At 40.9% G+C, this 25,147-nt stretch overlaps 1 protein-coding gene across 1 annotated transcript in view; it reads left to right on the forward strand.

Moving 5' to 3' along the window:
- The window catches only part of EGF (epidermal growth factor), a 58,230-nt gene extending 33,672 nt beyond the window's left edge, over positions 1 to 24,558 (forward strand). The window contains 11 exon segments of the mRNA XM_056490782.1: positions 2,883 to 3,050; positions 3,771 to 3,920; positions 4,380 to 4,523; positions 5,157 to 5,273; positions 6,305 to 6,430; positions 8,564 to 8,683; positions 10,655 to 10,805; positions 13,363 to 13,530; positions 17,244 to 17,346; positions 20,244 to 20,346; positions 21,782 to 24,558. Of these exon segments, the coding sequence (XP_056346757.1) occupies positions 2,883 to 3,050; positions 3,771 to 3,920; positions 4,380 to 4,523; positions 5,157 to 5,273; positions 6,305 to 6,430; positions 8,564 to 8,683; positions 10,655 to 10,805; positions 13,363 to 13,530; positions 17,244 to 17,346; positions 20,244 to 20,346; positions 21,782 to 22,005 (1,574 nt within the window). The 3' untranslated portion in view covers positions 22,006 to 24,558.
- The last annotated feature ends 589 nt before the right edge of the window (positions 24,559 to 25,147 follow it).

The raw sequence follows: 25,147 nt of genomic DNA on the forward strand, positions 1-25,147 counted from the left end.
AAGGGAATTGATCAGAGTCATTTAGGTCCTTGAGCAGCAAACCTGTATCTGCAGTGTTGAACACTGGAAGGATTCTAAACACACAATAAATACCAAATGAAAAATGATTTTTAAATATGCCTGTAGCTTTTATGGCAAAGATTACTACTGCTTGACACATAACTGTGTAGTTCTGGAGCAAGAGAACAGAGCTGTTAGCAATAAGGAACTGATGTTGTACCACGTCTAAAATAAACCACATGTTTAAGAATCTTGTACATGGCAAATTAGTTTCTGGAGAGGACAATTCCTTTTGATCATGGGATCTCTCTGGGGACTATTTGGTAGGTGTGCATACAAAACATGGGCAGAGTGAGGGGTCATAGCCCAATACCATGACTGTGGGTCACTTTATGGTTACTCTGTGCAGCAGCCTCTGTTCTAGTCTGTGCTCTGGGAAGGCTGGTGTTCATCACCTAAGCCACATACCCTCCCAGTGCTTTGGAGGTGAGTGGAGTGAGTCCTGGAGGGATCAGTGTTCTCCAGTTTATAAGACATCAAAAGGCCCGAGAGAAAAGATTTTCCAGCCTTCTTCTCTCTTCCTGTGCTGTGCATATTCTGCCATATGCTCTGCCTTGCAGCAGATCTGCAAAGGAGGACCTTGAAGTCTGACCAAAGTTTCATATTGTTTCTCCACAAGGAGTAAGACAGTGTCTTACAGGGAGAAAACAGAGAAGGAGAACTAGAAAACATGGACTATGAGAAAGGAGCAGTGATACAGCTGTTTGGAGGTGAGAATAAAGGACATCAGCATGTGTATGTGAGGAAGTGAAAGGGAGGAAGGAGTGTAGGGGTACAAATTTAGAGAAGCATGTCCTGATCATTTGCTAATGATGTTAGTGGAGACTGGAATTCAGTTTTTGTTCTTGAACAGCTGTACCCTGGATGGGAAGGTGGCATGTCCTCATAGGTGTTTGACTGTAACATGAATTTTTATTGCATCAGCTCCCTCTAGTGCCCTTGAGCTCCTTGAGCTCTAGAGCTCCTTGAGTAGAGCTGCATGCAAAATAGGTAAATTATTTCTGCTCTTCCACCTCACCCTGTTTTCAACTGTAAGTATAACAGCCCATAATTGCCCAAGGCAACAAAGAACACAATCATCCCTTTTGTTTATGCAGTGGGTTGCATTTGCACTGTTCCTGCTATGTCCATTGACTGACACTACTCTTCTGATTTTAATCCTTAATATATTGGCAAAATTAGAGGTTAATTAATTGCTGGTCAAAGCAGGGTGCTGTTTATGAACAGTGAAAACTACAGATCCTAAAATTGTGAGGAAATGTTTGGGTGGGGACAGTATCTAGATCTTGGTCTAGTTGTTCAAATTAATGGGAAGAAAAGGTGAGAACCAAGATCAGTGACTAAGCATGAGTCAGTGGAGGTAGTGAGGTGCCAACAATACACTCTTCAACATAACACTAAAGAATACTTATTGTATTAGAATTTTTTTATAAAGGACTGTTTTTTTCAGTTTATTTGTGAGATGAATTTAAAATATACCAACACATACTCCTTCTCCAAGGTTCTAAATGTTATCTGTATTGCTGTATTGGTTATCTGTTATTTTGATTTCTTGTTTGCTTGACTTAGATTTTAAATATTTTTTTAAGCTAATACATGTTGGGATCCCAATTTCATTACTGAAATTAAACATCACCTAGTTGAGGTCTACATCAAGAAGCAAAAGCACAGAAATCATGTGCTTACAATCATGAGCCACCTTTCAGAGGGGCTCAGACTGCAGGGGTAGAGGCTCTGAGGACCACAACAAGGCAAACCTGCTTCAGCCAGGAAGCACTCTGAAGCCAGGGGTACACCCGTGGAAGAATAGCATGTGTTCTTATCTTCCACTGCAAAACCTTGCCCAGAGGCTACCTTGAAAGCAGGAGGTTTTTGAGTTTAGAAAAAATGCATAGTCCCATATGCACTAATGACAGTTTTCCATCATGACAGATTAAAAAGAGTCAGCATCACTTTGTAAAGATCTTTATGTCTGCCATTATTTATATGAAATTGTCCTTTGGATTCTGAATTGCTGAGCTTATCTCTGGAAGTCAAACCAGGGATCTGAGTTTTCCTAGTGCAGATAATGTGCTACCAAGAAAAAGTTCCTGTATTCTGAACTTGGGGTGGAATTTCTTGCAGCTACTGTTAGTCCTGTAATTGTTAGGTGCCTGGTTGAAGCTGATGTCTAGGATCCTGTTGTCATCAGTGAAAAGAAAGAAGTTACCTGGATGACCTATTGCCTCCTGTGGTTTATGTTAGCTGGCTGTGTGCCCCTCTGCACTTTTGGCCCTTGCAGAGGCCACACACTGGTTTTGGGGCCACAGCAGCAGTCAGTGGATGCAGTGTCTGTAGCTCCCAGGCTGCCCTGTGCCAGGATGCTCATGCAGGTTGGCACAATCTGTGAGCTCCCCTCCTCCTTGCTACATGAAGACTGCAAAAGGAGCTGTGTACCTCATCAGCTCTCTGCCAGGCCACTCAGTGGCAGAGGAGGGAGGTAGCCTAGTTCTGAAAGGCTGGTCCCAATGCTCAAGAAATGGTGATGTGTGAGGTAGAAGCATCTTGTGAGCTAGATCTGGTTGGAAGTCACCAGAAGCATAGGGAGTGTACTGAGCCAGGCAAGTGTTACAGCCTCCTTTGCTAAGAGCACAAGTAACATGTGCCCATGGTCCATTGTCCACAGACACTTATCCCTCTCCATGGGAAATCAGAATGGAGCACCAAGCTATGGCTATGCCCTTGTGCTAGAATTTTATCAATATGCAGATAATGCTTTCTTTTACAGGGGTTGCTGTGTATGTTCTAGAGACGTGGAAATGATAAACCTAATGTCTTTGTAGGCCACCCTTTTGCTGTGGCAGTGTTTGAGGACCACCTGTGGTTTTCTGACTGGGCCAGGCCATCAGTGGTGAGGGTGGACAAGAAGAGCGGCCAAAACAGGGTACGTCTTGGAGGCAGCATGCTGAGACCCTCATCAGTGGTTGTAGTTCATCCTTTGGCGAAACCAGGTACACTGCAAAGATTAAGCAGTCATTCCCTTCCAGCCTCCTCTTGTTCACTGGTATCAGTAGGATAGATGTCCTTGGGTAGAGGATTATCTTCTCAGAAACAGGCTCTTTAAAAAGCCTTGCACAGTCAGACTGGCATTTATTGAGAGCATCATCTGGGCATGTGTCCCAGGAATGCTGACAGATTTATGTTCGTGCCCAGGAATAGATGCTGATCAATTGCCATGAGGCTACCACAGTCTTCTAATTCCTATTTATCCTAGCCTATTAGCACCCCCCACACACCAATAATAACAAATGACATGGGGAAAGATTTTGTGAGATTTATTAGTTTTTGATCAAATAATTTGATTTTCTGTAGGGAGTAATCTCCATGTAAGCAGAAAAGAGTAATTCAATAGATCAGGATTGAGAAAAGGTAATCACAAGTTCCTTATGTCCTTGAAATATTAAGACTCCAAATATTAGAGAAGAAACAATAAAGGAAAAAAAAATTTAAAAATGTGGTACATGCATTAGATACAGAGTACATGAATCTCTTTTCCTGACAGCGGCCAGGTGATAATATCTATGTTATACTATATACATTTCTTGCTCTATTAAAAAAAAATCCTAGATTTTTAAGTCCTTATTCTTTTTCCAGCTGCTTCAACTGTGCATGTCTGAACAGAGATGTTGACTGAAAAAGCAGCTGTTAATTTTCCTGTTTTTCTTTGTTAGGGACGAATCCTTGCCTTTATGAGAACGGAGGCTGTGATCAGATCTGTGAAAATAGTTTTGGAATTGTCCACTGCAAGTGCCATCCAGGATTTGGGAAAACTCAAGATGGAAAATCCTGTCATGCTCTGGATTCTTCCAACTCAACAGCAGGTACACTTCTCCAGTTCACAAAAAGACCCCCCTCAAACTCTTGAGGATCCTGACAGGTAACACTGGTAAAATTCACCTTGCTCTAACATAAGGAATGATGTTTTCTCTGAAGAATGAAAATGCTGGAGTATCTTTGGGACAACAAGACAACAGAACATGCTGTCTGGCCACTGTAATTTTTCCCTTAGCATTTTAGCAGTGAAAAAGGGTATGTGCAATGCTGACAAGTGTGAGCCTCACAGAAAGTCACAGTTCTTCTCTTTTGTATTTGAGAAAACTCACCAGTGAGTGCTTTTAGGAATAATTTGAAGTCAGAAACAAGTTAGTCTGGGAGGATACTGATGTTTGTTTTAAAAGGAATCCAACATGATTATTGGAAAGTAGACAAGTATTTGAAAATCAGAAGGCTATTTCCATAGATTTAAATAGTTCATATAATTTTTTTATTGTCTTTTACAGCAAAGGTGTCTGTGCATGAGAAGGTAATGCCAATGCCACCCCAAGAGACTGTGCTCCAGAGCACAAGGAGCACTGGGATTTTTAAGGATGCAGACAATGGTGAAAAGCAGAAAATTTTTTTTATGGCTGAAATAATGGTATCAGGTAGAGTCTGATGGTTATCTTCCTTATGCTTACTCTGAGGCTCTGAACAGGTTTATAAAACAGAAAGAAGTCACAGACCTTAAAGAAAGAAAGGTTCATGGTTGAGACTGGTGGTATTCATGCTCTTGACCCTCTAACAAGAATTTAGGTCTGTGCAGTTATTCCAGGTAGAACTGGTGTTTTTTTTGTTTGTGTCTATATTCCTTGGCTATATCAACAAAAATTGATAATATTATCCTGGTCTGGAGAACAAACATTTCTAATTTGGAGCACTTGTGAAAGTCTCTCCCTTAGGTTTTAAAGCGTATTGCATTCTTCTAAAAAGTTAAAATAAACCCATTGAATTCTGTATCTCTTTGAAGACACTAGATCATTAAATTTTAAAATAGATTTTGAATAAAATATTCAGAAATCCTGATAATAAATGACATATCAACTCCATCTAGACAAAGAGAACAGAAGCAGTAATTATATTGGCTCGTCATTATTAATCCTGGAGAGCTAAGTTTCAAACTTTGACTCTGTGTTCTGGTTTTCTTAGTTGTTTGTTTTTCTGTAATATAGATATACACCACCTCCTTCAATATTTCAAAGTACATCTAGTGGGTATTTTTTGTTTTGTTTATACTATAGATGAAGATGACTGCACTGCACTAGAATGTAATGTCAACGCAGAGTGTGTTTTGCTGGAAGATGGTGCTATGTGCCAGTGTCTGAAAGGATTTACCAGGAAGGGGAAATCATGCTATGGTAATGCAAAACTTTATTCTAACTTTTGAAAAATTGTAGACTGGCGGGGAGGAAGAAAATCTATCTCCTTTCACATTGGCAGCTCTCTTGTATGAGGCACAAGAAAATGGTCAATAATATGAAAGGAATGATGAGTAGAAAGCATGTGAGATGAAATGGCTAATTGGCTAACGCCTTTTCCCCCCTTGAGCCATCAATGTTAATCCTATTAATAATAACAAGCAATAACAGAGATTGTAGAAGTATAATGTATTTATTTGTACAAATTTACTAATTATAAAAGCTCAGTCCATAGACATGATAGTTAATATATAATTTAGACATAAGGGATCTCCTCCAAATTAGTATTCCTGATGTAATGTTTATACAAAAGTGCTGCTCTAGTTTTTTTCTAGCAGTAGAAAAAGACTCTAACAGCCATGCAAAATACTGTTTAGGGTGGTATTCAATTTTCTGGGCTTGTTTGCAACATAAATGGAAGAACTGTTTTGCTCTCACAAAGATCAAGAGAAGAAAGTGTTAGAAACAGAAAGGAAAATACCATTTAGTGGCTAAGCATGAAGACAGAAGAATCTATGTTACTATGGAAAGGGGGAGAAAAAACCTGTAAGCTGAATCAGGCATACATTTTTTCACCACAGTACTTTTTTTTTTTTAAGCCCATGTGTTCTTTCACACAAAAGAGCAAAGTTTTAGAACAAAGTTTCTAAATGCTCATAGAGGCCTTTTCCAGATTAGTGGATTCTATGATTCTATAACACAAAGCCATTTTTGAATCATTTCCTCTGAACAGGTTTTTATTAAGCAAATTATATTTGTGATCTCCAGGTGATAGCACCTGGTTGACTCTCTTGGGTTTTAGAACACCCCCATCAAATTTAGTGCCGAAAAAGACCAAAGTCCTTCTCTTGCCATTCGCTTGGCGCGCACAGATGCCAAGTGAGAGCACAGTCTGGGCGAGCCCCATGGGGCAGGTGTCTCAGGGCAGCGCTGATGGTTTCCTGACCCAGTGTCCCCTGCTCTGTTCCCAGACGTGGACGAGTGCGCGGCGCGCACGGACCGCTGCAATCGCAGCGTGTCGGGCTGCATCAACACGGAAGGCGGCTACGTCTGCAAGTGCCTGGAAGGATACACTGGAGATGGAGTCCATTGCTATGGTATGGGCATGAGTGAGGGCTCTGCTCTGCCTGGAAGGCTGAGGCATTGCTGCCTTTGTGATTCCTCCCTCCCTGTTTGAAGTGTGGTAGCCTCAGCAACTGATCAATATGCAAAGCTTGTAGTTGTCTGTGAATACCTCCTCTCAGTGTTTGCACTCTTTTTAGTGGCTATAGAAGGAGAGAGAGAAAGAGTGAAGGGGAGGAGGGAAGTGGAGGTGAAGCAGTAGAGCTTTATTGGAAATCGTTGCCGTGAATATAAACGAAAGCAGGTATTGAGTGTGTCATAATACTCATCAAATAATTCCAGGTCTGTTTAATAGGCATGAGGTTCAAGGTGTGACACTGACAACTTGAGTACATTTAGAGTCTTGTTAATAATCAGACCCACTGATTTTCCCATCCAGCTCTAATGCCAGGTCTTTAGTTCATTCCCTAAGTCTCCTAAATTCTTAATCCATTTTAGTGGTAAATATGAACAGGAATCTTTTTCTCTCCAGTATTTGACTAGCACACAGTTTGTTCAGAGCTTTATGAGAGTCTTGCCTTCCCTTTTGTCCTTTTCTTTCCCTTTTTTCCTTTATAGTCTAATTCAAAGCCCATTAAATTCAAACCAATTCTTACATAATCTCTGCTGGACCTGGTTCTTCAATGCTGATTAGGATGAGTGAAAAATTAAGAACAATATCATTATTATGGGTAGAGTGTGGAAAGTCTCAGAGGTAGAAGAACAAAAAGGCCTTTTGCCTGCAGAGATCAGAGACAGAGCTCATGTCTTTGAGAGTGTTTGGAGGCAGAGATGGAAGTGCACACAGAAGTGACAAGGTCCTCTTGCTGACCCAGCACAACGTAAAAGGAAAGTTCTCAGGCAGCCCTGGGCTCTTACTGTCTTTACACTATACTGTGGTATAGTTGTTCAGGATGTAGTACCTTCCACTGCTATTGAAAAACAGTCTATTATCTTCCTGAAGTCTTTAAGCCCAGAAAACAGATTCTCAGCATTTCATAAAAGATGCAGTATTACTAAGATGTAAACATCACTGAAATTATTTTGTTCTTGATGACTTGAAATGTACTATGAAAACCAGAAACTGGTCTTGTGCTTCTGTTGTAAGTGACTGCATGCATGCACAGTGTCCAGGAATGTGACTGTATGTCCAGTGATAACACAGGATGACCTCATATTGTGTTGGTGAAATCATATTTCTTGAAATATGCTGCAGCAGTTGTGTTCCCTGACCCTCCGCCCCCATATTTTTTAAGTGCTTTTAATTTTCTGTTCTGTTTTGAGCCAGATCCTGCTAATTTTACTGTAGAAAAATTCCCAGCAGTTTAAGCAATCATTTCACAAATTGGGGTAGGAGATCTGTGATTCCCTGAAGTAGATTTGGCACATATATTCTGCTCACAATGCATAGAATGAATCAGAGGCTCCCAAACTCTGCTATGTGAACCAAAGGCTTCACCTTTGAGGGGAGTGCTTTGGCACTTAGCAATGTGCAGGCGGCCAGCCTGGCAGGAGCTGCTGCCCTGGGCTTTGCAGAGAAGGTGTGGAGGCAGGAGGAGTGTGCAGCAGAATGGGGGTGAGAGGTGTATATGAACCCAACATGGGCTCTGAACCTGGAAACTGCTGTAGTCAGAGAACCTCTTCACAGTCATTCAAAGCCTCACTCATTGAAGTGTTTATACAAACTGAATAAACTTGTAGGTTTCTAGACACTTTTCTTCTGCCTAAACTCTTTGTCAGGCTAATTAATTTAATACAGGGGTGGGCAGCTCCCCACTCACAAACCCTTCTGCTGTGTAACTGCAAGAATGCCACATATGGATCCAGGCTGCAAGCTCTGACTAGCAATGCCAGAAGAATACATCTGGTACAAGTAAGTCTTCTCTTCAGCTCTGCTGTACTTGTTACATTTCATGGGGAAGCCTTTCCCTCATTCTCCCCATGGAGAGTTTCTGCAGCAGCACACTGGTTGCCTCTCCATTAGGATTTCCATGGAGGCATATTTGCAGAGGGAGAGGTTTTTGGTGTTTTTCCCTGCTGCCTGGGGAGTGCAGTGCTGCAGCTGCTGCCCTTTTAACCGATGCTCTGAGGCATTTCATCCTTCTAACTGCAGACTGTTTGGGTGGCAGATATTGATGAGTGCAAGATGGGGTCCCACACCTGTGGAGAGAACATGACCTGCACAAATACAGAAGGAAACTTCACTTGCTCGTGTGCTGATCATGCTGCTGGAACTGGCATCGGTTGCAGTGAGTAAACGGAGTGAGCAAATAAATGAAGTGGCCCTAAATTGAGAGCTGTGTTCTTGGATAAATTTTTATACCTGGAAACTAAAGGGTCTCTCCATAGCAACATCCTGACCAGCTTATAGATCCATTTAGTATTGCCTTTAGGAGGCTGTTTTGTGGTGGACTAAGGAGAACAGATCTGAGTTTAATTAGGAGATATCTACATTAAGTTTCAACGTAAATTTTTGCTGCCTAAATGTAGCAACAAATCTATCAAATGTCATTTACAATCAACAGAAGCAAATGCTCCTTGGAAATAACATTTTTTGAGGGTAATTTCAGTCTGTGCCATTTTGCAAACTCCCTGTGCCTTCTGTTACTCTGCAGAAGGCTAGCACAGGAAATGCACATGATTTAAGTTCCCTTTGATTCTTCAGTATAGGCTTTTTTTCAGTTCCAGCACTAATTGCTCAAAAGGGCTCTGAAACTCCTTAGCAAATCTGATTACCAGTTTACTGAAGGGAACTGCTAAAGGTTCAGCACTAGTGAGTATCTGACCCTCATTTTAGTGCCTCAGTGTGGTAGCAGCATTCTCTGTAAATGAGAGTGACTCATTCTTTTACTCTGTGTCAGCCCTCATGGTCACGGTGGATTTTACTCCAGATTGAGTGACTTTCTGATGATGGAGGGACATTGTGTGATTGTCACGTAGCTGTTTCTTCAGAAAAACAAGTAAATTGTTATTTGAATTTATTGTATTTAGTGGTTTGCTTAAGTAGAACACCTATCAGGATTCCCATTCCCATTTCAGTCACTTAATCTTTCAGTAGTTTCAGGTGTCACTCAGGAAATGATGATTTTAAATGATGAATGACTTGGAAGTAATGTTTCCTAGGTCCCTCATCTGTCAGTCTGATCCAGTGTCTTTATAGATGTTAACACACTGTTTTAGTTCTTTGCCTAATAAGCTCTTTTAGCAAGATGAAATTTTCATTGCTGAATGCATGCACACCTGGAGCTCACTATAATCACTCATTCCATTCAGTCTCTTTGCTGTGGCAGTTCTCCTGCAAATGAAATTTTAAAACCCAAATGTCATTGAAGGTCATGTTGCAGTAAAACTGGTGTGAGTCATAGAGCTGACCCCATAATTGTATGAGAATTATTAGGTGTGCCTCTGCTAATCCACACTGCTGGAAATTCTTTGTCATGTAGCTGTTCTGTTCTGACCTATAGATTCGTTGTAGCATCAAAGTAGGCATGAAAACACTCCTTTTCTGTAAGGGCATGTCTGCACTGTGGTCCTGCTCCTAAGAGATATTAGTGCTACCTTAAACTAGCTAGTTTGGATAGGTGTGTAGGTGGCTGCAGGTGGGATTCAGAGCAGGCTGCAGAACCCTTTGGCAGAACCACAGGGCTTCCTGCTCCCCCAGTGAAGCTGTTATCTGTACCTGAGCTAGCCTGGAACACTAGAAAATGTGATGTGCCACCACAACAGGTGCAATTAACTGGATGGCAGCAGAGTAGAAACAATCTGTGTAAGAATGACAAGTTGCTTGTGAAAGTCTGAAATCCAAGTGCATGAAACACAGTCACCCTTCACCTCTATCTCCCACGCTGGTAATTTATGCATAGTAAAGCTTTGCCATATGCCAGAACTGCATAAGTTGCAAAAATCATTTCAGAGTCAGCACCTAGAGGGTGCAGTTTTTCTTCAGAGCTGGGCTAACACATCTAAACACACAGAACTCAGTCAACTGCTGTAGGTCTTTCACTATAAATCTAAAATAAAACATATTTAGTTATTTGGTCTAAATTTCTGCTTGCCTAAATTTGATAACAACGTAAGAAAATAGGTAAAACACAAATTATTAATAGAAACTGGGTATTTTTTACCTAGTTTAATACCTTGAAGTTCTGTTACTCTTTCATAAGATTATGTTGCCAATGAGGCCAAAATTTGAGATGTCCTTGTGAAACCCTTTATTTCAGAATCTACTGTTCCCCCAACTGCTGTCAGCAATGAATACACTACCAAGGCTGTGCAAGGTGATATTGTAGGATGTCCTCCTTCATACGAGTCCTACTGCCTCCATGGTGGGGTGTGCAATTATGTTTCTGATCTACAAGACTATGCCTGCAAGTAAGTACAGAAATTTGTGTTTTCTCTGCTGAAGAATGGCACCCTTGGAATGTTACCCTGAGTTAACTGCAGGCAATGAAGGGTTTGTCCATGATGATCTGTTCATCACTCATGTAACTCACAGAGCATTTGAATCTCCTCTTCCCTGTGAGGAATGATCATTGCCATTTTCGGTACATGGTCACCCTACTCACACCTATTGCAATTAATAGTAGGATTGGATTTGCTCCCTAAGCACTTGATTCTTTACTTTGGATTTGGGAGGTAAGTTGTCAAATGACTTGAAGAGGTGCTTGCTCTCTCTCCTGTACATGTTAGCCTTGCTGTTCATGTGCAGCATTCACTGGGAGGGAAGAGGACACCTCTGTCTTGTCTTCTCCAGCTGGGGCCAGGGAGCAATCTTCTGCTGTCAGCATCTTCCATTACAGAAAGGCAGAAAAGAGTAGGATATAATTGCCTTCTTAAAAACAGGGAGAGTTGCAATGAGACCTCAAGGTTGAGACCTGCTTCCCCTGTCAATATTTTTAACCCTGTCATTATTTTTGTGAAGCCTAATTCTGGGCTCTCCAAATGCAGGTACTGGTTAAAGCAAGGAGAATCTAATCTCTCCAGAAGTCAGCCTTAGCTTGGTCAATGTGACAATCTAATCCCATGGGGTAATAATTTCTCCAAAACATTTAATGCTGGCATTTAAGTGTGTAACCTGATTATATTCGGAGATGTACACAGACTTGTTCTTCAAAATCAAGCATAAAATCTTTACAATGGGACAAATCCAATGCCTGCCTCCTCCCCTGGGTTCATGGGGGTAAGTGAGGAGCTGCACAGGGGGTGGATGCTGTTCCAGGGTAGACAAATCTCCCTCTGTGTCTCGGGCTTTCCTATTTTGAAACATGAGTGGTGTCCCCTGCCTACAGACTTCTGTACCTGCAAGAATATGAAAGGAATGTGTCTCATGTACATATACAGGAACGAAGTAGATACATTGTGCTGTGGGTTTCTTGAGCTCAGCAAAGCCCTTGGGAAAAGACAGACTCATAGTCATCTCTGGCACTTGTTTTGAATTTTTAGTGTAACTTTTAGAGGCACAGTAGACTATCTATTTTCACCTCAGAAGTTTCTTCTTTGAAACTGAAGAGTCTAAACCTGCAGAACTTTCAAACTGGATCACTTTTCCCCCCTTTTATTTGTTAAGTGTTAGTGCATAATGAGAATTCAAATGTACATATTTTTCAGTTTTGGAAGTGAAAGCAGTTACAAAATTTAACAGCATGCTTAGCCATGCTGTTTGTGTGTGGGCATTGCTGGATTCTCTCTAGATCCCTGCTGAATCCTCACTAGATGGCAGCATTCATTCATGTAGGCTCTAATGGATTAATTACCAAAGGGAAGAATGGAAAAATGTTATCCAGCAAAAACCACATATCGAATGTGATTTGTATTTTAACTAATAAAAGATCTTACACTGGAAAGTAGATGTTTGAAATTCATTGTAATTTAACATTAAAAAATTAGCATTTTTTCCAGCCTTCCAGCACACCTGCATTCTAAATTGTCACAGAATGAGAGTGCTTGTGCCTGACTTAATAATGAATGCTGATATAATATTTTATGTCATTAGGTAAAAGCTGCTGCAGGTCAAATCCTGCTTCTTTTTCTCATTTGGCTAGCTCTTGGACTTGAGTAAAATTAGACCAATTAGAATTGTGATGAGTTGAGCCTACATTACTGAGGGATTGCTATGCACTGAGTAGATCTTTCATTTTTTCCATTTATTATTTATGTGTCTTGCCTTGCATAGTAAAACTAGGCTTTTTGATGTATTTATCACTTTCTAGTTATTTTGATTTGAGGGTTTTGTGCACCAATAGGATATTTCTATGCTGGATTTTGAAACGATAAAACCAAACAAATCAATAAAAACTGCCTACAGAAGAAGCTTATATTAAAAGTAAGTCTTGAAGATATTTCTAAACCTTATGCATGGGGTTTTTTAAACATTTTCATTCATATTTAAAATAAAGATTCAGATTAAAATTTGATTCTCTTAATCAAGTCACTCTGAAAATACGAGTCAGTCCTGTATTGCCTATTTTAGAAAATGGAAACTTGCTGCTAAAAGAAGCAAGTTAAAAGAAAGAAGTTAAATGGAAAATCCTAGGGAAACACTAATCACACAGCAGGATTTACAGGATTTAAGAAATTTTTTTCTACTTTTTACCCATAGGGACCTGGTGATGACAACCTCTGTGTGTAATTCTATAGGTGATTCAATACCAGTGAAAAACAACAGTACCAAAAAAAACAAAACAAACACAAACAAACAAACAAACAAACAAACAAACAAACAAACAAATAACCAACAAAAAACTCCTTTTAGTACTGGGTTCTACAAGTTGAGACAGCTTTCCTTTAAAACAATTTTGTCCTCCCCACTGCTAAACTGAACCAGATGTTTCTGCAGTGGTGATCAATGTGACTCAATGGCAAGGTGGCTGAAGCGGCGGAGTGGGGCTGTGCCTGCCACCCTGCAGCGTGTGCCCTTTTTCCCTGGCAGCTGTGTGACGGGATACGTGGGGGAGCGCTGCCAGTTCAGCGACCTGGAGTGGTGGGAGCAGCAGCGCTCCGGGCGGGCCAAGGTGCGGAGCATCGCCATCACCGCCTGCGCCGCCGGGCTGGCGCTGCTGGCGCTGCTGCTGGGCGCGCTGGCTGCGCACTGCCGCAGGTACTGCTGTCCGTCTGTCTGTCTGTGTGCGTCTGTGTGTGTGCTGGCTGCGCACTGCCGCAGGTACTGCTGTCCGTCTGTTTGTCTGTGTGTGTCTGTGTGTCTGTCTGTGTGTGTGTGTGCTGGCTTCGCACTGCCGCAGGTACTGCTGTCCGTCTGTCTGTCTGTGTGCGCCTGTGTGTCTGTCTGTGTGTCTGTGTGTGTGTGTGTGTGTGTGTGTCTGTCTGTGTGCTGGCTGCGCACTGCCGCAGGTACTGCTGTCCGTCTGTTTGTCTGTGTGTGTCTGTGTGTCTGTCTGTGTGTGTGTGTGCTGGCTTCGCACTGCCGCAGGTACTGCTGTCCGTCTGTCTGTCTGTGTGCGTCTGTGTGTCTGTCTGTGTGTCTGTGTGTGTGTGTGTGTGTGTGTGTGTGTCTGTGTGCTGGCTGCGCACTGCCGCAGGTACTGCTGTCCGTCTGTCTGTCTGTGTGTGTCTGTGTGTCTGTCTGTGTGTCTGTGTGCTGGCTGCGCTCTGCCGCAGGCACTGCTGTCCGTCTGTCTGTCTGTGTGTGTCTGTGTGTGTGTGTGCTGGCTTCGCACTGCCGCAGGTACTGCTGTCCGTCTGTCTGTCTGTGTGCGTCTGTGTGTCTGTCTGTGTGTCTGTGTGCTGGCTGCGCACTGCCGCAGGCACTGCTGTCCGTCTGTCTGTCTGTGTGTGTCTGTGTCGTGTCCGTGTGCTGGCTGCGCACTGCCGCAGGTACTGCTGTCCGTCTGTCTGTCTGTGTGTGTCTGTGTGTGTGTGTGTGTGTGTGTGTGTGTGCTGGCTGCGCAGTGCCGCAGGTACTGCTGTCTGTCTGTCTGTCCGTCTGCGTGTCTGTCTGTGTGTGTGCTGGCTGCGCACTGCCGCAGGTACTGCTGTCTGTCTGTGTGTGTCTGTGTGTCTGTGTGTGTGTGTGTCTGTGTGTCTGTGTGTCTGTGTGTCTCTGTGTGTGTCTGTGTGTCTGTGTGTCTGTGTGTGTCTCTCTGTGTGTGTCTGTCTGTGTGTCTGTGTCTCTGTGTGTATCTGTGTGTGCTGCTGCTGTTCTCACTCAGTGCTTGGGGCTGAGAGCGAGCTGCTCCTCAGCTGATGGGAATTCCTAGTCTCCTGTTTTTCCTGGGTCTGTGAATAATACAGAAAGTTCCGGAATGTCCCTTGCCAGCAGAACTCACGTTGGTGTTAGTGAGCAAACACATCTGGAGGGAAGAAGAACAGACCTTATTAGAGCTCAGGAACATGCCATTTGCTTCTTCCTGGGCTTCCCTTCACAACTCTAGGTGTCTGAAACTGTCATGATAGGGGCTGGCTTTTCTCTGCCAGCTATTCAATGAATTGGCTTTTGTTTCTCATTCAGTGTAGAATTCCACCTGAAAATGTCTTTGCCTACTAACCTTCCCAAGGCAAACTGACAGAGTGATGCTTCCAGCAGTGAACATAGTTTTCCTGGTAGCACAGAGAGTGAAATCAGGGAAGTGAGTCTAAGCACATCTGTTGCAAAAGTACTCCCCAGCATTTCCCATGGCTGTAATGAATTGTGCAGATTTGAGATTCTTCTTGTGGCAAAAAGAATTCCAACGGTGGCCATTTAAGAACCCAGTCTGATGTGAAATTAAATGTCACCGGTGTCCCTTAGACTGGAAAGTATTAAGCATTTAAGCTAGAGTCTTTTGGCCATGACCTTGACAGACAGCTGTTCTCAGAAGCTGATTTAAACACAGGATTTTTGTTTGTGGTTTAGGTCAATTTTAAAATTATACTCTGCTAGACACATAAAGTTAAGCTGTGAAAGAAGTTAAATATGCAAGTTAATATTTTTCATTCTTATTTACTGGTTCTTGACATATTTAGTCCATAAAAGTAGGGAAGCTGCAACATTTCTTATTTTCTATTAATTATTGATAGGGGTCCAGAATTAAACCCAGGCTGTTTTCTTCTCATAACCCAGGGTTCAGATTTGGATCAGTGGGTATATAAAGAACAGAAAAATTGTGAGATTCTTATATTTCTCATATAATTCATATGTCCTCTTATGAAAAATAGACAGAATATGATTTTTTTAAAGGTATGAAGGTATTAAATTTCTTCCCTTCCTCTCTCTTGTGTAATTTCTCTAGATTTATGTTTCTTTCTTGCCAAATGCTTTTGATCAATATAGCTATTTACCACAACAACAGGTTTTCAATTACACACTTGAATGAATTTGAACTGCAGCAATTACTAGTATAACTAGATCAAAATTAAATCACTGATCTAAAATCCCTATTTAACTGAGTATGGGAACCAGTATTTGTGTTGAAATTGCTATACCACTTTTTCAGATAATCTACTCTATTTCAAAATGTACCAATTAAGTCTCTAGTAGTCCTGTTCCTTCCCCTGCAAAATGGAGATGCCTATCTCCTTTTAATTGGAGGAAATGAAGCTGGAGGTCTACACCTGCCAGTTTGAAAGTGTGGGGACTGAAGGCCAAGGGTGCTGCAGTGTTGTGTTGGGTTTTTGATCCATGGCTGTTGTCTGCTGAAGAGCAAAGTGTTATTCTTAATGTTATGTTTATGCAGTCTGACTGTACAGTATGCCAAGTTTCTATTCTTCCTTGGGAAACAAGGAAACAACTCTTTTCCACAAATTAAACCCAACCTGAATAGATTCAGCACTGACAATTCCTCCACCTCAATTGGCCAAGGCCACACAAAACAAAATTTATTTATGTTGTATTTTCATGAAGGGAGCAATATGTGATAATTAGGCTGTGTGAACTTTCCCTGTTGGTATATAACAGCTATGTAGAAATAAAAGTAATGTTCCTAAATAAAATGAAAATTCCTATTTTCTTTGGTAAATATCTACTAAATTTTAGTTATAACCTCAGACTTCCAGAACTTGAGGACTATAATGTTAATTTTATTAGCTGATGCTTAGAAGGGCAAAAGTGTGTATGCAAAGTGAATAAAGATGTAGTGATTTGGGTCTCAAGAGAAGTAAAATAAGATTTTTTGTTTGGGCCTGTATGGGCTTTTAATACTGCCTTATAAGTGATTGCTGTTTTACTGCAAAAATAACAGTCTTTGAATTTATGGAGCTCTTAGAGCTGAATATTCATACTTTTTCCAGCTCCAGATTGTACTCTTGGCTTTTTCCCCTAAAGCCTAAAGGTCATGAATTTTTCCTTGAAGATCTTATTTCCAAGATTTTTTGAGACTTTCAGTTTGTTTATTTCATGGTAACTTCTGAAACTGCTGCATTGCATAAATGATGCAGATGAATACAAAAGTGACTTTCATAATTGTAGCTACCAATAGTGTACAGAAATACAGTCAGATTTTTATTTCTGAGCTTCGCCCACAAACACTCTTCAGTGCATTGGCTGAAACAAATCTTTATAAGATAAATGTGTCATAAATAGAATAATGTAAGAAAATGAAAGGGTCTAGTTAAAATTATGAGGCCTATTGTTCATTCTGATGAATGACCCTTTACAGATGGCACATTAGAACAAGCATTTCTACACTTCTTACTGACTTCTTTTCCTGACAAGCTACTTGTTTTAGCCACTCTGCGGTAATGGATAGCAATGCACAAACTAGTGAGAGAAAACAAAATGCATGTACTTCTGTGAATACTGATAGAATAGCATGAAAAAAGGCAGCATCTGTCTCTCTCAAAGCGAAATAATTGGCTTCAGCTTTTGTTCTGTTGCAGAAGTCAGAGTCTGTATAAGAAGAATCTCTGTGCAGAAGCGACAGGAGCCACCAGCAGCTGTGCTGACAATGAGAGCGTAACACCTACTGGCAACAAGTCCCTGGTAACTACATTGATGTGGAGTGCAGAGGGAGTCAGGAAGGATCAAAGGGTGTTAGGGATCCACTTGAGATTATCCATCAAATAATTCACATCTTAAATACATTAAATAACTGCTAGAGTCACCAAGTGCTTGGCTGTGAACCCTAGTTCATCTTACCTCATTGTTATCCCTCAAAGTTCACAGCTGCCTGGATGTATTGCAACCATTAGCCAGTGTTATTGTTAGCTTTGAACACAACAGTTGGGGAACTGTGTTCTAAATTGAGGAAATGGCAATGTGATGACATGGCATATCACACAGTTATTTTCACAGGAAAGTATGTCCTCTGTAAAAAAGCCTTCTTGGAAGCCAAGTATTGTGTGTGCTACATGAGATGTTGAACTCTATTTTGAGGCTTGATGAAATTAAATGTCTTGTATTAGAAGCTGCTGCCTTGTAAAGAAAAACAACCAGGATTTTATCAGGGAGCTTGATAGGATGTATAAAGTTCCAGCTGTACACTGGTGTAGGTAAGAATGCCCACATGGTCTGGTTGTACAGGCCTGTAACTGTTGTCATGTTTGAGGCTGCATTTAGCCCTACAAAATCTGGTTTAAGGACCTGATTCTGCCTGGCATTAAAATAACATTACACTGCTGGGTTATTGCAGTTGGAACTTGAAGTTGTCAAGTGGCATAATTGGCATCTGTGGCTACTTCTGTGCTCAGTCTGGCCATTTTGGAATGGCCTTGCAAATGATTTAATGGGAGTGTCTGGCAGGATTTGTGAGTGGGTAGCCACTGGAGCACACTGTCAAACACATAGCTAGTACTGAATTGGCCTGACCCTGGTTATGGCATATTGTTCCTTAGCTAGTAAAATGAATACCCTTATGCATGTTTTATTATCAGCACCTTTCCTTCAGGCATTGGACAACCATAATTTGTTCACATCAGAAATAACATCCACAGTTTACAAAATACCTGAGTTTGAGAAAAGCAGAAACATTTGTTGGGACTGAGAACAGTTCACTGCCTGGGATCAGAGCTTTAGGAGGCCTGCAGCCCAATAGTTCTGCCCCCAAATTCTGCTGACCCTGCAGTTAATGCTGGTCACCAGTGACATTTTTGCTGAATATAAGGGAACTAAACATCTAAGCAATGGACTGAATCAACAAAAACAAATCAAGCTTTTACATCTATTATACATCTGTGTTACATTTCACTATGCACCAGGAGACATTGAACACATTAACAGAGTAATTTATTGCAATGGCTTGTTGCACACTGGAAGAGGAAATCACTGACCCTTTGCTAATCACTGGTGCTTACTCAGTAACGGGTTGCTGCAGTTTCATGCATGTGATTTTCTCTGGGCTGATGAAGCCATTGATTGTTAAGTTCACCAGGGCTTCATGCATGCATGCACTCAGGTTAGAACATCTAGAGTTGTCAAAAAGCTGTGGGAAGTTGTCCATTTGTACTATTCACTTCAAACAGGCTGTTGGAGAGCTTTATGTAAAAAATACAAAGGTTATCACTACATCAGGGACAGAAAACTATAGCTGCTCAACTTTTAAGGTTTTTGGGTACTATTGATCTACACAACATTAATGATCTTAGCAAAAGACTTCATATTGGGACTGTGTCTTGTGTATGCAGTAACTGTAAGGAGCTCATGAATTTCACTCATTTGGTAGTCATCACTGCCCCTGCTCATTTGTGAGGCTGATGAGAGAGAGTGCAAAGATTTGCTTGTTCTTGCCTGCCTAGGTTGATCTAGAGGAAAACAAGATTTTGTGCTATCACACACATCAAAAGTTAGGTATCATGATGCTGAAACTATGCCTACAAATTGCCCAAGCATCATTCACTTTTCCCTTTACTTCTTTTCTGCCAGGTGAGGGTGCAATTAGCTGAGGGTATGCCTGCATATTTTTTGACATTCATATTAGAGTTCCATAAGCCAGTCCTACTGACATGTAAGCCTTGGAAAACTGCATGTGCCTGGATTTTGATGGTATTCTGAGACCTTTCCTCCACCAAGTGTTTTGCTTTGCACAGTCAAATATATTTTGCAGAACTGTGTGTAGCTGAATCTCTGCTGGGGGTGGGTCACATGTTGGTTAGCAGCTGTAGGAGTACAGATTTTACATTAATGAACTGGTGCCTAAATAGGTGCACATGCTACATGTGTATTCTATCCACATAAATCCACCAGTTATCCACCTGGACTGCTGAATCTGTCAGTCCTTTTGTTGGAATACCTTATTTACAGATGTTTTCTCTTCTTCCCTGCCTCTGCTCTTTAAACCTCCCCTCTTTACTGTTTTTTCATCTTTCCCTCTGTACAATTTCATCATAGTGCTTCACATTTTTTCTTCTACCCCTGTGTTTTTTCTGTTTTCCCCCTGGTCCTTTCAGCATGTTCCCCCAGAGGGTCTCATTTTCTGACTGCTACTGTCACTGTGGCATGATGGAAGCGCATCCTGCAGGAGATGCTGAGAGCCAGGCAGGGAGGCTTGCCTCCTTCCCTGTGTTTGACACAGTTTCCTGCTGTCTGAATTCCTGCAGATGTCTTTAATACTTTAAAAATGGCCCTCAGTACTATGGAGAGGGTTGATTTTCATGAACTTTTGTCCTTGCCATTGGAAATGTTGATTTGCAAGGCAAGAGAGTCGCTAGTTCTTAACTAGACTGAGACTGTGCACTTTCCAAAGAATGACTGGGGCTGTCATCAACTCAAATGTTTAATTACCTGCAGGGGAAGGGTCATCCCAGAAGCCAGGATGAGCTTTTTCCCTGTTCTGTGGTTGGTGTGTGTGGCCCTTTTAGTTTGCCTCTTGGGTTTCAGAAAACCAATTCATTTTTTATTAATTTGAGCTCTGCATATTTTGTGCATATTGTATGTATTTGCAGTTTGCAGTTTTTAAGGAGGGTAACAGTTCTCTGGAGACTAAAGCAGTTGATCTAATTGAGTGTGAGACAGCAGATGCTCATCCTGCCTGTCCTTCAGAATCTGGTGAGTAGGATGTCCTTCCTTATTAGATCTCTCCTCACCTTGTACCAGCAGGAGCAGTGGCTGCTAGAGGAGACGGAGAAATCCAGATTTTATTTCTGGCAGAATCCATGTTTGTGCTGATGTGAAGAGACCATTCAGTCCTTCATTTTGCAGATTAGTCATGAGAAACTACACCACAACTGTGCTTTCACACAGAACAAGCCAGAGGCTTCTTGTGATAGAATAATATCGGATGTTTGCATTAATACAGATCTTCACAGTTTTGCAAATGAAGTTATGCCCATAATACTGTTGGGAATGGATAGACTTTGGCAGTCCTTATTTGTTCAGGCAAGCTAACTGGAAAGGTGTGAGGAGTCCAGGTTTCACCCCATGGCAGCATCTGCTGTTCTGCTTTTTGTGTTAAGCAAGGTGTTTGACTGCTTGGGGGTGTTTGGTGCTTAAACAAAGACGAGATGAGTGGAGGAGATGCACCTCTCATCACTGGTCCAAAGGCAGCAGGTGGCACAGAAGCACAGAATGGGCTCCCATGGCCCTCAAAATACCAGCTGAACCACTCTGAATTTTAGGAAATACTGCCTTCCAGATGGCAGCTGGATCTCTTATGTGCTCAAATGGTGAGAGCTGATGGAGAAAGACTAATACCCTTAGACATTTGTTTTATTTACCATGTATATTTCCTAATTGCAGAAGTTACTAGAGAAGCCAGTTTACCTCAGCCACTTAGAAATATGTAAATACAAATGTTTGAGGATATGAACATCCAGGCAAGGTTTTCAGAAATGCCAGTCCTAGCCTTAGACATACATTGAGTAGTCACTTCATTCATCAGTAGAAAATGTGCCTCACATTTGCTTAGATGCACTAATATTGGGAACATGTGTAGAATCTTACTGTCCAGCAAAGGAAGACTGATGTTTCCCATTAGGAGACTGTTTTCATTTGCAGCTTTATCAGATGCAGGTATTGGAATTTCCTATGACAGGTGTCTGATTTTTTCTTGAAAATTTTTGCAGAAGTTGTTCCACCTTCTTAGACAACAAGATCAGGAGATAATCTGTTGTTTTTTTTTTGTTTTTTTTTTTTTAAACATGTTAAAGGAAGTTCTTATGCCATGGCAGTGAATAATTCTAAGATCTTTTGACTTTGAAGCAGAGACCTTAATTTTGCCAGGCAGGTAGTCTTGGCATGCCTTTCTTTATGGATTAAAAGAGAAAGCCATGAATCTCATCTAGGACAAGTAATTTCTTAAAATCTGAAGCAAGTTCTTGACTTTGCCTGTTTTTTTGTTATTTTGTCACACTTTGGTATTGAACCTGATTCTGTGCATTCTTTCATAGCTTTCTTTTCTCAAAGCTGCCACTGCATTTCTTTTAGCTTAGCTGTTGTGAATCTTTTCACATGGCTTTCAGTAATACATGTCTGTTTTCTCCAGAGGAAGAACAGCCTGTAACATATGACAAAGCAGCAGAGACTTTGGCAGAAGAGGAGAAGGAACAAGGCCACCGAAAAGAGGGCGCTGTTGGTGAGAAGACACCTCAGTCCAAGGAAGCAGCAAAGGGCCCTCCCCAGGCTCCCAGGAGCATCCATCCCAATCCCCTGCCAGCAAGGGAGCCTTGCAATCTTCCCCCAGCCAGCTTGCTGATGCAGCCAGACTAGAAGCAGTCGGTGTTTGAATGGGAAAGGAGGAAGGCAGCAAAGGATGGGAACTCACATACACTGAAGCAACACTCATTTTTTTCATTGAAATCTCCTTTAGAAAAAACACACCGTTATTCAGAACAAAACAGAGAAGTCCTTGCCACTCCTTTCCTGTCATCTCTTCCTGGAAAAATTACTGTGAGCAATGTGCTGGCAATGAGTACTCTATAAGTATCACTGCTGCTAACTTCATTAAGTGCCTGCTAGAAGGTCACTGAGAGGAAGATAGTCAAGTGGGTGATTTATCAGTGATAAGTATTTTCTAAGGGAGCTTGTTGCAAGTGATGATCTTTACACACAGGGAGTCTAGAAACTGCCTAGAAAATGGGACACAAGGACAGCTGCAGAGAAAAAGGAATTGAGAATAATGCAGAAAAATTAGTTTAAAATGGATCTTACTATTAAAATATTTTTATGGACACTATATGCCTCTCCCCAGTGCTGCTGACAGACCAGTGTAACTTCTTGGATTTCACCTGAGATGTTCTTGTGTCTTGCAAGCACCAAATAGGATCTTGCACTTCTCAGGTTTTGTGTATCAGAGGATGGTTTGCAGGCACATGTTATTAATGATGGGTAGCATTTGAGGGGAAAGGTGATTCCTCCATTGTTTTTTCCCAGTCTACACTGGTCCTTCAGAGCATAACAGGATTGTTTCTGGGCTGAGGAAGTGGGTTTGTGTCTGCTTTCAGCCCTGTGGAGAGGCATGTGCTGGAGCTGTCCTTGTCTTACAGAGGTGTGCCTGGCACCGAAACCTTGTCCATTATATAGGACTTAGTATGAGGACAGAAGTCCAGCCAATTGCTGTTCCAAAAGAAGAGGAGGAGTGGGACAAAGCCACAAAAAAGCCACCTCAGTTTGGCCTGACTTCCACTCAAATTATTTGTGCTGCCTGTTATATCTGAGGGAAAAATTGTAAAACTGAACCAATTTTTATTGTAACTGGATTCCTAACACCTCTGTTGTATGCAGAATGAGGTCAGTTGTTTATTGTGAGATTGTCTCTGTTGGTGAGAGTGTGGTGCTGATAACACCAAGGCTGTGGCTTCCATCCCTGTATGGGTCTTTCACTTAGGAGTTGAACTTGATGATCCTTGTGGGTCTGTTCTAACTCAGAACATTCTGTGATATCAAGTGATTTTCACCAACTTGTCTTGACTTCCTGAGGCCACTTTCAGAGTGTTATGGAAGATACCTGGACATCAGCTAAATTACTAAAAATTATTTTATTATTTGTTGGGGATCTCTCAGTCCTCTGTTTCTGAAGCCTGTTGTTGCAACCTTTAAACTCTGCTGCAGTGCCCACCATTAATGTTTCTTGTAATTAATAAGATGGATAATAGTGGCAAATGTTACTAATTAGTGTATTTACTGTTCTGCTTTCCTGGGTTCTTTTTGAATCCTGACAGAAAGGCATGGAATGTTGCCATTTTTTTGTTTTTTACCATCTCTGTAGGCCAATATGGGAAAGAGTATTGAAAAGCTCTTACCTCTTATTCTAAACGGTTCCACACTGGAGTAACTTTGTGAAGTTTTGTTTTAGGTTGGTAAAATTGTAAGAACACTGAGTCCAAGTTGTCAGAGCTACAAAAATTAAAATGCTGGTTTTTAGAGGGTCGTCACTTATTTAACTTCTAAAGTGATTTTTGCTGGTGGTTTTGAATTGTTGAGTCTGTTTTCTAACCACATCAATTCTGGATTCAGAACAAACTTGTAAAATATGCATTTCCAGAGCTGGAAATAGTTGGAACTATTATCAGTGAAGAATCATTCTCTTGTGTGAATGGTAACAAGGGTACTTCCACAAAGAGGGAAATAAACAGTTTTGTGTTCAGGAGCAGGCAACAACTGTGTTGAATCATTAGGATTTGGTAGATCTGATGTTAAATTTGGTATTTTTTAATATCACTAACGTAGTTCAAAAGATCTAGTTTGGATTCCCTGCTCTTTCAATTACTGATCTTCTGGATTTTAATGGGAAGAGAGTCCAGGTCTAAAGGCCCCAGTTCAAAAAAAATCATTTTTTTCCCATGAAAGCTACCCAGTAAAAAGACTTTGAAATGTGCACTTCAAGTTTCTCTGGTGAAGTATGTTTGTGTGCTTAAAATTCAAGTGTTGTGTTGAATGACAGTCAACATTTCATTGGAAGTTTCCCCAGTCAAAAGAAATAAAGATTTGTAACTTTGAATCTTGCCTGAATAAAAATGTTTCAGACTCCTTAAAAATTTGTTTGCTATTCTATCCTGGGCTTTTTTTGTTTACTTGGCTTTCCTTCCAAGGATCTAATTTTAAATTTGATAGTATTTTTTACAGAATAAGATAGGGAAACCAAGCTGATATGTTTCTGTAATTAGAGTGTTTGGAGTTTTAAATGTTTCCTAAACTCAGCTCTAAACTCAAAATAATCTTTAGTGTAAAAACTTGAAATGATATTTCAATACAAATATAATATATTTGGTTTATTTGTATGTTTATAAAGTTATTGATTTGTAAAATAAATTAAAAAAAACCAAACAGACAAAAAAAAATCCCTGGTGTCCCTCTTGTGTTAAGAGAAGACAGTGCACAGTTCTGGTTTCAATTGACCCATGTCAGGTAAGTTGAAAGTTCCACTGGTTTTATACAGCCAGAGTCTATAATATGTTGGTGCACATGTGCAGGTGTCATGGGTTTCTCATTCTCCACCCAGAGAATCTGCAATACTGAGGATTATCTGCTGCAGCTCACACGTAGATCCCACCTTCAATACGGTAAGTTTTCATTTATATTTTATTTGTATCTTCCCATGATGCAATAAAATACATATAATGCTTTTAGTTCACATTTAAGTGACTCTTAGGAATACTGTTACTTATTCATCCAGAAATATTATCCATGGTTTCAGAATATGTGCTCAAATTGTTTGCCAAGATGTTCTTTTCAGTCTTTACATGCAGGTTAGTTAAAGTAAAATAGTTGAATTGTGAAGGTTGCTCAGTTTTTTTCATAATAAACTTTCTTAATCAAAAATGCTTTTTAAAATTATTAGAATTTCTATGTTTAGAACAAACTTAGTATTGATCTTAAATCCTACTGGTGTACTCTGGCTTCTAAAATGAAA

The sequence above is a fragment of the Oenanthe melanoleuca genome, chromosome 4, assembly GCF_029582105.1.
Source record: "Oenanthe melanoleuca isolate GR-GAL-2019-014 chromosome 4, OMel1.0, whole genome shotgun sequence".
NCBI classification, from domain to species: domain Eukaryota; kingdom Metazoa; phylum Chordata; class Aves; order Passeriformes; family Muscicapidae; genus Oenanthe; species Oenanthe melanoleuca.